The sequence below is a fragment of the Belonocnema kinseyi genome, chromosome 10 (genome assembly GCF_010883055.1).
Source record: "Belonocnema kinseyi isolate 2016_QV_RU_SX_M_011 chromosome 10, B_treatae_v1, whole genome shotgun sequence".
Classification (NCBI taxonomy): Eukaryota; Metazoa; Arthropoda; class Insecta; order Hymenoptera; family Cynipidae; genus Belonocnema; species Belonocnema kinseyi.
This window is the reverse complement of record NC_046666.1, coordinates 73384363-73396215: the sequence shown is the minus strand read 5'-3', so window position 1 is coordinate 73396215 and position 11853 is coordinate 73384363. Positions and strand designations below refer to the sequence as shown.

At 30.3% G+C, this 11853-nt stretch overlaps 1 protein-coding gene across 2 annotated transcripts in view; it reads right to left on the bottom strand.

The window, feature by feature from the left end:
• Positions 1–11365, bottom strand: part of LOC117182057 (insulin receptor substrate 1-like) — an 18385-nt gene extending 7020 nt beyond the window's left edge. Inside the window, exons 1-3 of one of the 2 annotated variants that reach the window (XM_033375081.1) lie at positions 11254–11365; positions 7923–8391; positions 6970–7109 (exon numbers count right to left, since the gene is read on the bottom strand). In XM_033375081.1, the coding sequence (XP_033230972.1) occupies positions 6970–7109; positions 7923–8340 (558 nt within the window). In that variant the 5' untranslated portion in view covers positions 8341–8391; positions 11254–11365. Of the gene's footprint in view, positions 1–6969; positions 7110–7922; positions 8392–10255; positions 10360–11253 lie in introns of those variants that run through there. The other variant, XM_033375080.1, reaches the window with a different exon arrangement.
• Between the last annotated feature and the right edge of the window lie 488 nt (positions 11366–11853).

Genomic DNA, 11853 nt, shown 5'->3' with positions numbered 1-11853 from the left:
CTCACTCACACTAAGGTACATGAATAGACCGAAAAGTAGTAGAAAAAATTAAGTCGGGTGGAGCCTGACCATACCTGAAAATGAAGCAAAAAGTTTGCCGACAACTGATCTAAACGGTTTCTATTAATTGCTTAAGTGGCATTTTTGGTAGGGAAGTGCCTCATGGAGCCACGTTAAAGGCATGAATTTTACTTTTAATCTAATTTAATTCCTATTTTCCATTAAAATACCTAATAAAACCTCTAACAGAAGCAATTTCGTGCTTTTGCCATTCGCGAAAAACAGAACCTTATAGGTGTCTAATAGGATTCACTTCGAGGCATAATTTTGAATTTTAATGCGATCAATTCAATCCTTATTTGCAATTAAAATGCCTAATAGCACCTCTTTGAAAAGCAACATTGAACTTGCACCATTCGCGGGAAAGCAGATTCAAATAGGTGTCTATTAAAGCCAGTTTGAAGGCAAAACTTTGAGTTCAAATACGACTAATTTAATCTCGATTTGTCAATGAAATACCTAATACAATATCTTAGAGGAGCAATTTGAAACTTGTAAAATTTGCGAGAAATCAGATCATAATATGTACCTATTAGAGCCATTTGAAGGTATCACTTTGAGATTTAATCCGACTAATTTAATTTAAATTTTTCATTGAAATGCCTAACAGAACTTCTTAGAGCAGCAATTTTGGATTTGTGCCAATCGCGAGAAAGCGAAACCTAATAGATGCATCATAGAGATAATTTGAAGACAATATTTTTGGTTTTAAACTGATTAATTTAATTCAAATTTTTCATTAAAATTCTTAATACAACCTGCTATAGGATCAACTTTGAACTCTTGTCTTTCGTAAAAAAGAAGAAACTAATAGATATCATTTAAGGACACTTTCAACTCAGAACTTTGAATTTTATTCGGATAAATTGAATTCCATTTTCCATTAGAAGCCTGATAGAATCGAATAGAGAATCATCTTTTAGACAATTTCAGTCACATAGCCGTTTAACTACTGAATAAAACCTATTAGAAAATGGATTTAAAAAAAAGGCTCTGAAAAATCACTTGAAACCATATAGAAACATATCTGCTTCCTATATGTTTCTAAATGCTTTCTATCGATAACCTAATTGGCGTTTTTAATAGGGCTACCCAGGTGGTTTACAAATGTAAATTTCGCTGGCGTATCGCTGCCGCATCTACGATTCAACATTACAAAGCTTTCAGATTCCATCACGCTTGTCAGCAGTCGTCCTCTATGATTTAATTCCAAATCGCTACTTGTTCTAACGCCTGATAGTGGGGATCCCTCTACTGTCATAGGGTCCTGCTCATTGAGATCTCTCACTCTACAGTTGAATTACCCACCAATTATAACAGGCAGTTAGCTATCTCTCTTAGCTAAATTACGGAAAATATTAGAGAACATATGAAGGGTCCGCGGTTTAAACCTGTTAACTGATTTTTTTTCGAAATTATTTTTTTCTATTTTCTCGAACACTTTTTTATGCAGTTAATATCCCGCAAACGAAACAGAAAAATTCCTTTTAGTTTTTTTCGTGGATTTTCGAAAGTCCAGTTTAGGTTTTCATTATACCATTCCAATTATAAATATAAAATAATAAAAACGTTAATAAAAACGATTATACCTCTACTCGATCTCCGAATACTGTTATCTCTTTCTGCTGGGCTCTCAAGTGTTTGATAATTTCTGAGGAATGTTGTATTCACTTCCAATATTGCTGACAGTCATGTTTCCATGACTCCGATTAGATCGTAGGTTAATAGAAATTTTTGTTGATTTTTGTCCTGGTTCTATACGTTTTTGAGACCACTTATGTTCCAAAACACTAGTTTAAGTGGTTGTATTTTGTCCTTGGGAGGTGACGTTTTCTAAATGCTTCTGTGCTTGCTTTAAAATTAATAAAGCACTTCCTTGTCTCCTACCGATTTATCAGAGATAGATTGGTCCATATTGTTTCTCATGTTGTCGTCTTTTCTCTGGCAGTACTTCCTTTATGACTCATTCTTCGTCTCTTGTTTGTTTACAGCATTTTCCTTTGCCATCTACTCGCAAGGTTTTCCTTCTATTAATAGGAAATCACATCTGATTTGGGTCTCTATTTTCAGTTTCCTCAGTTCCTTGAAGAGCGGTACTACTATCTGCCCAAAAAATATAAGCACCTCGATTTTTGTACAGATTTTCATGAAAATCTCAGCAGGAAAAAATTCTAAAAATATGAGACAATATGCGTGTCACAGGTGAAGGTTTTGGCAATACTGGTACAGTGTTTCAAAGTGTTCTGCTGATTAGTGATGTATCCCTTTTTTTTGCATGGGGACTTAGGGACTGTGTAAACAGCCTGAGTACGAGAGAAGGTCGTATTGAACGCGTAGCAGTAGCGCCAGCAAAGTGCCCTACTGAGAATGCGGTTGCCTCGATTATCGTACAGTCTTCTGTACTTTACCAAAATGAAAATAATTTTTTAAACATTAAAGTGCAACTTTTTACTGATTGAAAATACATGCCATACTTTCAGAAGCCAGAAATGTGGAATTTGCTTCAAGAATCATCTCTGTACGTTCCTTAGTTCTTGGCATAATCATTTAAAATCAAAATACTGGTCCATAAAAACCTTGGCAGATTTTAGATCAGCGATGGTAATAGTAACTTCGAGTGTTTCTCTGATGAAAGTGGTCATATGCGACTGATAAACATGTGGGGATAAGCAGGATTATCCAATCACAAGAAAACCATGTTGTACCTTTTAACTATGTTCTCGTTCTTAATCTATAAATTCTGGATCTTCTGGAGTTGGTTTTTCAAAATATTCATCTCTTACTTGAGTTCTTCAATCTTCCCTGTATATTTCTCCAGTTCATCTTTTAGGGGGTATAATTCCTGTTTTACAATTTCTTCAATATTATCCCCGATGCATTGTCGAATTGAATTTTTCCAGGAATCTAGAATTCCTCCGAATTTTGAAACTGGCATTTTGTCTATTTTTGTGTTTTTATCTATGCTATCCTCCATCTTTTCTGGACTGTGCTTCCAAATCCTTGATGATGCTAGCGAATATTCACTTGGTTTAGTGCTGGATGCAGGCTCCACGCCGAGAAAACACACTATTTAATGTTGCCGGGACAAAATATACCGAAAATTCCTCTCAGATTTCACTGAGCTCAATTAATTGTTCACAAATTCGCGGAAAACTACAGAGCGATCCGACATACGTCTAGTCATACGTACGCTAAAACAGTGCCCCCTATTGAAAATTAATGATTTTTAATGGACATGTAATTATTTCATTTGTGGCTGAAAAATTCAACTCTTTGTTTTAAAAAGTATGTATTTCGTTGAAAATTTATCTTTTTGGTTGCAAATGAACTCTTTTGTTGAAAATTTAAATGTTTTGTAGAAAAAAGTTTTTTTCTAGATAAAAATGAATTGCTTCGAATACAAAATTTAAGTATTCCACTTTCAGTTAACAATTTTTTTTTTAGATTAAAAATTCCGCTACTTGGTGAACAATTTTTGAAGACTGGCGTTTGCGACAAAGACACCATTATACTATACCGAAATATCCACGGAAAGACGCGGAAAGCGTCCGATTTTGCATAATATACCGTGTGTCACTTGACAGCAACCCTTTGACAGCTTCATCCGCTGTGAAAGGGACCATTGCTGTATCGTGACATAATATACTATTGTTAAACATTCGATTCCTTTGGTAAGAAATTAATCTTCTTAGTAGAAAATGCAATTATTTGTTTCAAAATGTATGCATTTTGTTGAAAATTCGTTCCTTTTGGTAGAAAATGAATCCTTCTGGTTGTATATTCAACTAGTTAGCTGAAAATAAATCTATTTTTATTGTAAAATCATCTCTTTTGGTAGAAAATTAATCCTTTTAGTATAATATTCAGCTATTTGATTCAAAATTCATATTTTTTTATGAGAATTAACCTTTTTTTGGTAAAAAAATGATCTTCTTAGTTAAAAAACAAACTATTTGTTTAAAAATTTATGTTATTTTTTGTGGAGAATTTGTCTTTTTAATAAAAAATTAATTTTTTTAGTTGAAAATTCAACTATTGGGTTGAAAATTCATGTCTTTTGTTAAAAAACCTTATTATTTGTGAAAAATTAATTTTCTTGGTTGAAAATTAATTTTTCCGATTAAAAATGCAACTGTTTGGTTAAAAGACAGTCTGATTAGGTTGATGATTGAAATATTTGGTTAGAAATTCGTCTTTTTTTTTGTTAAATTAAAGCGTTTTTTATTTAAAATACTTGTACTTGCAAGAGGAGGTTGCAGGATGCGATTCGCCGATTTGACTGAGACTTTACAGGGCGAAATTATATCAAAATATATTATGTGCATATTTTTTCTTTTAATCGATTGGGCCTTAGTTTCCGAGATATCAGGGTTTTCGTATTTACCGTAGGAGTTTTCACGTAAATTACAAATCTCCAAACGAAATTAATCCATCACGCCAAGCTTTTAAAGGAAAAAAGGCCAATAAATAAAAACAATACAGTTGTTGATTTCCCTTCATTGAAAAGTTGTTAAACACTAATCACAAGGTAACAGATTTCATGAGATAAATAAAATTAAAGACTGAAATAACCCGTTTAAAAAAAATGGCAATAGTTAGCACTATAGTAAAGAAGAAAAAAAATAATACGAATTTAATTACTATTGACTTACAAAAAACATTTGTTTTAATTTTCTATCTGATGCCTCTTGATATAATTCTTTGTTATATTTAAAAATATTTACAAATATTTTTCGGTAAAGAAATACAAAGATAGAAAAAAAGATAAGAAATCATTGAAAAAAAGGTTCGGTTTGGAAGTGGATGATCCTTATGCAGTTTTTCATCTCATAATTTTAAAACTTGATATTTTTGAAAAAATCACGAAATTTTAGCAAGGAATTTTTGGGACTGTTAAATATATGCAATATATTTATTCTTTGATAAGTCAAAATTTTGAACAATTTTGTCACTTAAATTATAGAATTTATGACAATATGAAAATGACAAATTCATAAGGTTCAAAAATAAAATTATTTTAATATACTACAATTTAGAAAATGTAGCAAAAATGATAGAAGTATGTGGTCATTTATTACAATGTTTCAGGATGCAAAACCAAATGGTCCTTATCCAGTTTCTTGTGCAGTTTTTCTTCTTATAATTTTAAAATTCATTTGTTTAAGTGTATATCGATGAATAATGAATTGCTTAAAAACGTTCAAAACCAGAATTCAAAAGATTGATCCCTATTTTGTCATTCTTACACCTTAAAATACAGTTTTATATTTCTCATACTGTTTGATTGCGAAAGCAAAATCCTAAAATTATCTGTAATTATTTGCATCTGACAATAACAGATAATATTTTTTACAAATATTATAATTTACATAATTTGAAACATTTATGTGATTTAATTTCTTAAAAAAACAGGTTTTCGATTTGATAATTGTTTCAAATGTAAAATGCTTTTGTTTAATAAAATTTAAAAAATACTTTTTATACTTATAAAAAACCATATAACTATTAAGAAGTGTACATGGAGCTCCACAGTCAAATTTTTCTTCTGAAAACCAATGATCTTCCCCGCGTTCCAATTCTTCAACTCAATTAATATTTATAAATACAAATCTACACGTATCTTTTAAATACGTTACTGTCACTGATGCCAACCTTATAAAAAGTTATATCCTTTTAAGTACTTAATGTGAAAGTTGATTTTTCTTAAAGGTTGTTTTTCGGTTTATTAATAAATAAATAAATAAATATGTTTAATCGGAATTATTAAAGACATGTATATGTATGAGAAACAATTTATAACAAATGTTTAGCACTTTTATTTATTATGCTGAAACAAATGACGTTCATATTATTTTTTTCTACTTTACTAAACTACCGTATTTGTACTTTTTGACCCCATTTGTTTTATTTTCTACTTGAAAAAAGCCTGTGGAAATGATATAACTTTCCTTTTGTTACAAAATTACCATGTTATCTCGAAAACTATGGCTCATTAAATCTACAAAAATACACACCTAATAAGTGTTAATATACTTTGATCCTATACAGCCCCAGTCAAATCGGCGACCCACCTCTCTCGCAATCTCTTGGTTAATTAAAAAGTAAACTGCATTTTTTGGTGGGAAATCATATTGTTTTATTGAAAATTAACAACTCCAAAACAAATTTGTTTATTCATAAGTAACAGGAAAAGCCCCCCCCCCCCCGCCCAATCGTCTTGCATTATTTTTAGATGACCCTTAAATAAATTTACGAAAAAAATTTAGCCGAAAAAAAGTTCGTGAGAAAGGGAGAGAGGAGGCGTCAAACCATATTGACCCTAACAAAGAGGGGGGGGGGGTACTTGATTCAAAGTTTCAGAAAAAAGAACGTAATTTATGCGGGGCCCCTTGGTACCTTTTGCTTAATTTCTCCAATTTTCAAGTCGATATCTCATTTCGCGTAAATGTGAGTTCTAATGAAAAAATATTTTAGTAAGGTGGGAATCGGGTAAATGTTACATGACCCTAATTATTTAAAAAATTCGAGAGGCAATGATTATTAATGCCCCGAATACCACAAACTTTTATATAAACATTCCTGTAACATTTCAAAGGAAGGTTCGCAGAATTACGAAAAATGTTGCAGGAAAGTTCCCGGAAGTATAAGTCAAATATCCTTGTATCAAGTCACATTTCTAAAGAAGGTTCGGGGAATGTTCGTGAGAATTTTCGTATTATATTAATTTAATGAATTAAATTCCTCACAAACATTTTGCAGGAATCTTCAGGGAAAATTTTGTGCTACATATATTACTCATGAGTAAAAAAATGCAAGAACCTAGTCATACTCTTGATAATTCCTTCAAAATGTCACATTGTAACGAATGAGATAAATAAAAATACAATTTTCTAAAGACAAATAACTTACAGGAACGTTAATGAATTCAGACTTGTATTTTGCACCCAGCTTGACGAAAGTTACTGCCTCATTCGTGAGACACAATCTGTAAGGTCCATGGATGTTGCTACCCAGTTCCTTTTTCTGGATATTTACTTGCCATACATGCTCTGCAGAGAAAATTTCTGTCAGTTTACTTTTTATTTCAAATTACTTTTATATGAACACAAATAAAAAATAATGTTAACGCAAGTACAAGAAAACATGAATTTTTAGAGCACTACTAACAACGTGGGATTTGAGTAGGATTCCACCCATACGTTGTTATTCTTGGGTTAAATGAGTCGAATAAAACACAAAAATTATTTAAGGAAATGTCATTCACAAATTGTGTTGTATAGAAACCGTTTATACTTGCGCGAGCGATGTAGCTGCACTACAAAAAAGGTTTGAAACAAGTAACAAAAATGATACAAAAGAACGAAAAATCGCCAAGCGTCTTTCTGATAGGTTGAATCTCAATTCCCCATGGTGAGATTGTGATAGGTATTTATTGGATCATCGATTAAGTATGCCATTATAAGTATCTAATATTTATGGAAAAAGTGTGAATATACCGTAATGCAAAAACGTGATTGTTTTATGTTCCAACACTGCAGCATTGTCAGCCACGCTGGCGCGGGTTCGATTCCCAAAGCAGGAAAAGAGGCTAAATGTGTTTTCAGAAATCTGCGCTTCTGTCCCTTGGTATACTACCCCATAGATACCCTACAGTTTACATTTAACCCTTTAGTAGAGTCGCTAATGACTCTGGCAGTTGATGCGACTATACTCATTCAATCAATATCATTTTGTATTTAATTTATGTCTTTTTTTTTAAGTAAATATTCTGGTATCGGTAGACACTGGGCAACCTATATTATTTTCGGTCTATGTAAAAATGGATTTGGACATTATTATAATAGAAAATAGAAAATGTATACCATAAGTAGAATGTGGTTCTCCATTCTGTAGCAACAACATAGAATTTAGCCAGTCTTCCAACTCCTTTTCGTTCTTCAATACAAAGCAGAAGCAGTCATCCATCATATTAAGAGCAATACAATACTTCTGTCTAGTATCGCTATATTTGTTGATACTGAAGCAGTTGTGAAGAAAAATCCTATATTTTGGTGTTTCTTTGTTTAAAAACTTCTGTTTGCTATCATAATACTCAAGACAAGCAGGATATCCGGGAGCTTCGCCACAAAGAGTAAAGTACTTCGTTTTCAGAGTTTTGAACATCCTGAGATGTCCAGAGCACAAAATGGGTCCTGCAGAAGGGAAAAGAAGACTCCGATTCAAGGATATTGCCGGCAAAGTTGAAAAATCGGTTTTTGAAGAAAAACACCCCCAACACATTTGTCTTTGCAAAAATTGGAACCAAGTTGGTGTCGAATATCTTCTCGGGGTCTAGAAAAAATTAGAGTATTATACAATCCGAATTGGAGCCTGAGTTCTGAATCTGAATTTGTAAAAACTAATGAATTGGTATGAAGTTAATTAGTGGTTCTTTCTAAATTTTACTAGAAATGCTTATTAGATTAATAATTAGTAAACAAGTTTGAACTACCTGGAGTAGCAGTAAACTTTTTAGAGATTGCGTAGGGACAAGAGGGAGAAAAAAATTATTCCATAATAATTATTCAGGCATATTTTAAGATGTAGAGCTCAATATTTAGCCTCGTTTTCAAAGTAAGAGCTGCAGCAAAACGCATAAAAAACTTTTATGCCTTATTTTTCTCGAAAATTACTAAATTTACAAATTGGACATGAAAATGTTTAATATATAAAGTTGTAATACTTTCCAGATAGGTTTTCTTCAAAGCCGAACACTTTCTCGGATGATTGGAAAATATTTATTAAGAAACATGAAAAATAAATAACTTGAATTTTACAATCTTTTTGACCGTAAAAATGTACAAATAAGAAAGAAGAATTAAAGAGGCCCAGAAAGCAGGCCTTATTGGCCTCCCTATTTTTATAAGAGATTAATTGCTAAAATGATTTAAACCAACTGCTAAAAAGATTGAAACTAATTTGCTGAAAAGATTTAAAGTATTTGTTATAAAGAAAGTATATAGCATAAACATGCAGATTTGTATTTTGTGGTAGTTTTTTTCTCTCTAAAAGTTCGATAGATTCGATAGATTCGATAGAAACATAATTAAAACTTTGCAATTATTATTTTTATATAAACAATTTGTTTAACCAAATACCACTTAACTAAACTATTTATATCTTAACATTTATCGACATATAACAATTACAAGTGTTAAAAACGAACCAAATAATCAAAAGACAATAGTTGACGCATTCACCGTGTATACATTATTTTTCTACACCGAAAAACGCAGATGTCGCTTTTTTTAAAAAGGATAATTTATTTTTAGATAGTATAGTTTAAAATAACTTAATAAATTAATATTTATATTTCTTTTTTGTTCGCCGAATTTATCTATAAGAATAATATCTGTAATTATACAAAAAATGGATTGTTGATTGAAATTTTTGAGAAATTTGTAATTAGATGCCTTTTAAAAAATCTTGTACACAGTGGATGTGGTGCATATTTAAAAAACATTTGATTTTTAAAAAAATGAAATAAATAAACGGTTTATAAGAATATTATCGATCATTATTTATAATAAGATAAATTTCTTGATGTATTAGAAATTGTATTAAGTAACACTATATGTATAAATCAAAAAAGTTGTGTGATCAAATATTAATTTTTAAAACTGATTTTCGCACTTTACTATTATACTTATACCAGTTTATCATACTTCTATGAATAAGAAATTTTTTACCGTAAAGTACAAAAGTGCATATTTAATAAAGGTAATGTGCAACATAACTCGCTCTTGTTGCCAAAAAGGCCAAAAGGACCGAAAAAATAGGACTATTTCTACCGAAATTTTGGAACACGTAGCCACGGCCTAGAAAAAAATAATTTTCTTTGAAAAAAAAGATTGTGCACTACATTTGCGTTTAAAAAAATAACACTAAAATTAAATAATATTCATTTTCTATTTTTCTTGAAAACAAATTTTGCTATATCGACACTCTGATGATGGGATCTGGGTCAAACCAGAATGTCCTGTTGATAGGACAAAAAATACTACCATTCCTAAACAAAAAATTTAAATAATCTAAATAATAATCGACTATGGAATAAAATAATTCAACTGATTAATTTTGATTGTAACTGAAATGTATAAAAAACAAATACAAAATGCGGAAAGCAAGAATATGCGAAATAATGTAATTTACGAACCTTTTTGCGATATTGTGTGTGAAATAGAAATTTTGTATTCTAACCTCCAATTCTAGTTGTCACAAGGATAAAAATATTTGCGTATATTCTAATCAAACCCGAATAAAAGAAGCCTTAGAAATTCGAGTTTTATTTTAAATTTCTCTTTTGCTTAAATACGCACAACATAATTTTTTTTAATATTCTACTTGATCATCTCACTTCACTTGCATCGGACGCCATTTTAATGAATTAAAGTTTCCATACATTTACTTGTTCAATGAAGTGAACAAATGTAATTTCCAAGATTAGTTATAAATTTACTTAATTAGTCCGTATCAGAAAGTGATAAAATAATATTCCATTCGAAGTTATTAATTTTGATTTTGTATTTAAAACTATATAATTTAAACAGTGATCAACTCACGTTTTGTAAACTTAAGCATACTTGGAATTTTAATGTTTCCTAATGATATTAATATCTATAATTTTTCGAGAATACTTTATTTGAATTATATTTTAGATATGTTTGCAAAAATTCTACATATCTGAATATCTTTTCCTCACATATATTCAGTTTATCATGGCTTCAAGATTTTTTCATATAGAAAAACAATAAGAATCTACCGCAATGAATGTTGCCGGTAATGAAAACCGAAGAAAAATTACGAACTTTGAGCGTAAAGTACATAGTTCGTTATAAAATAATTGATAATTGATCAGTTATATAATTTATAGGAATTTTATTTCTACCACGTTTTTGTTTCTAAAATCCAAAAGAAGAAAGATTTTCATTTTATAGTGATATAATTTTTCTTCGCAATATCCAATCATACTGGGTTTTCCTTTAGATCTTTTAAGAGAAATTAAATTTAAAAAAATAATAAATAAAGACTACGTGGAAAAATGTAAGTAGAAATAGAGTTGAATGGGCTTCAAAAATGAAAAAAATATGTATCGGGTATCTACTCCATAAGTTCTGTTTCTATAATAAAAAAAAAATCTAAAGAAATGCTCACCAGAATTTCGAGACCCTATAGGAAATAAATGGTTTCTTTTTAAAATTAAATACAGAGCAACCGAGTACCAATTCAAAGTGGTTCAAAATCTTTTTAGTCTACAATACAATTGCTCCACATAATTCCACGTCACATTAAGAACTGCGAATTGCTGCAAATAAAAAAATTCACTTTCTGCAACTTCTCACTACTTCTTAGTTTTTTTGCGCGGCAAATTCAAAATAAATGAATTTCTATTTTCCATAACAGGAAATGTCACTAAGTAGAATTTTTGGAAGCTAATTTTAAACAATAATTTTAAATTGTTTCAAATTATAGTTGACTTCAAAGAATTGAAACTAAATTTTTTTAACTATGAAAGTAGAATTTGAAATTTCACAATTCCTAATACTTTAACTTCCGGATTAGTTTAATAATAATGCCTTTCGCGTAATTATTTCAACCCTCCAACTTAAAAATGTTATATTTTTAAATAATTTTCATTTAATTTAAAGTTTTCTGCTACTTTGTAGTGTGGAATAGTATCCTTGAACAAGTTTAAAATATAAATTTTAAACTCTCAGAGAAGAAAACAAATAATTTTTCCAGTTTAAAGCGATT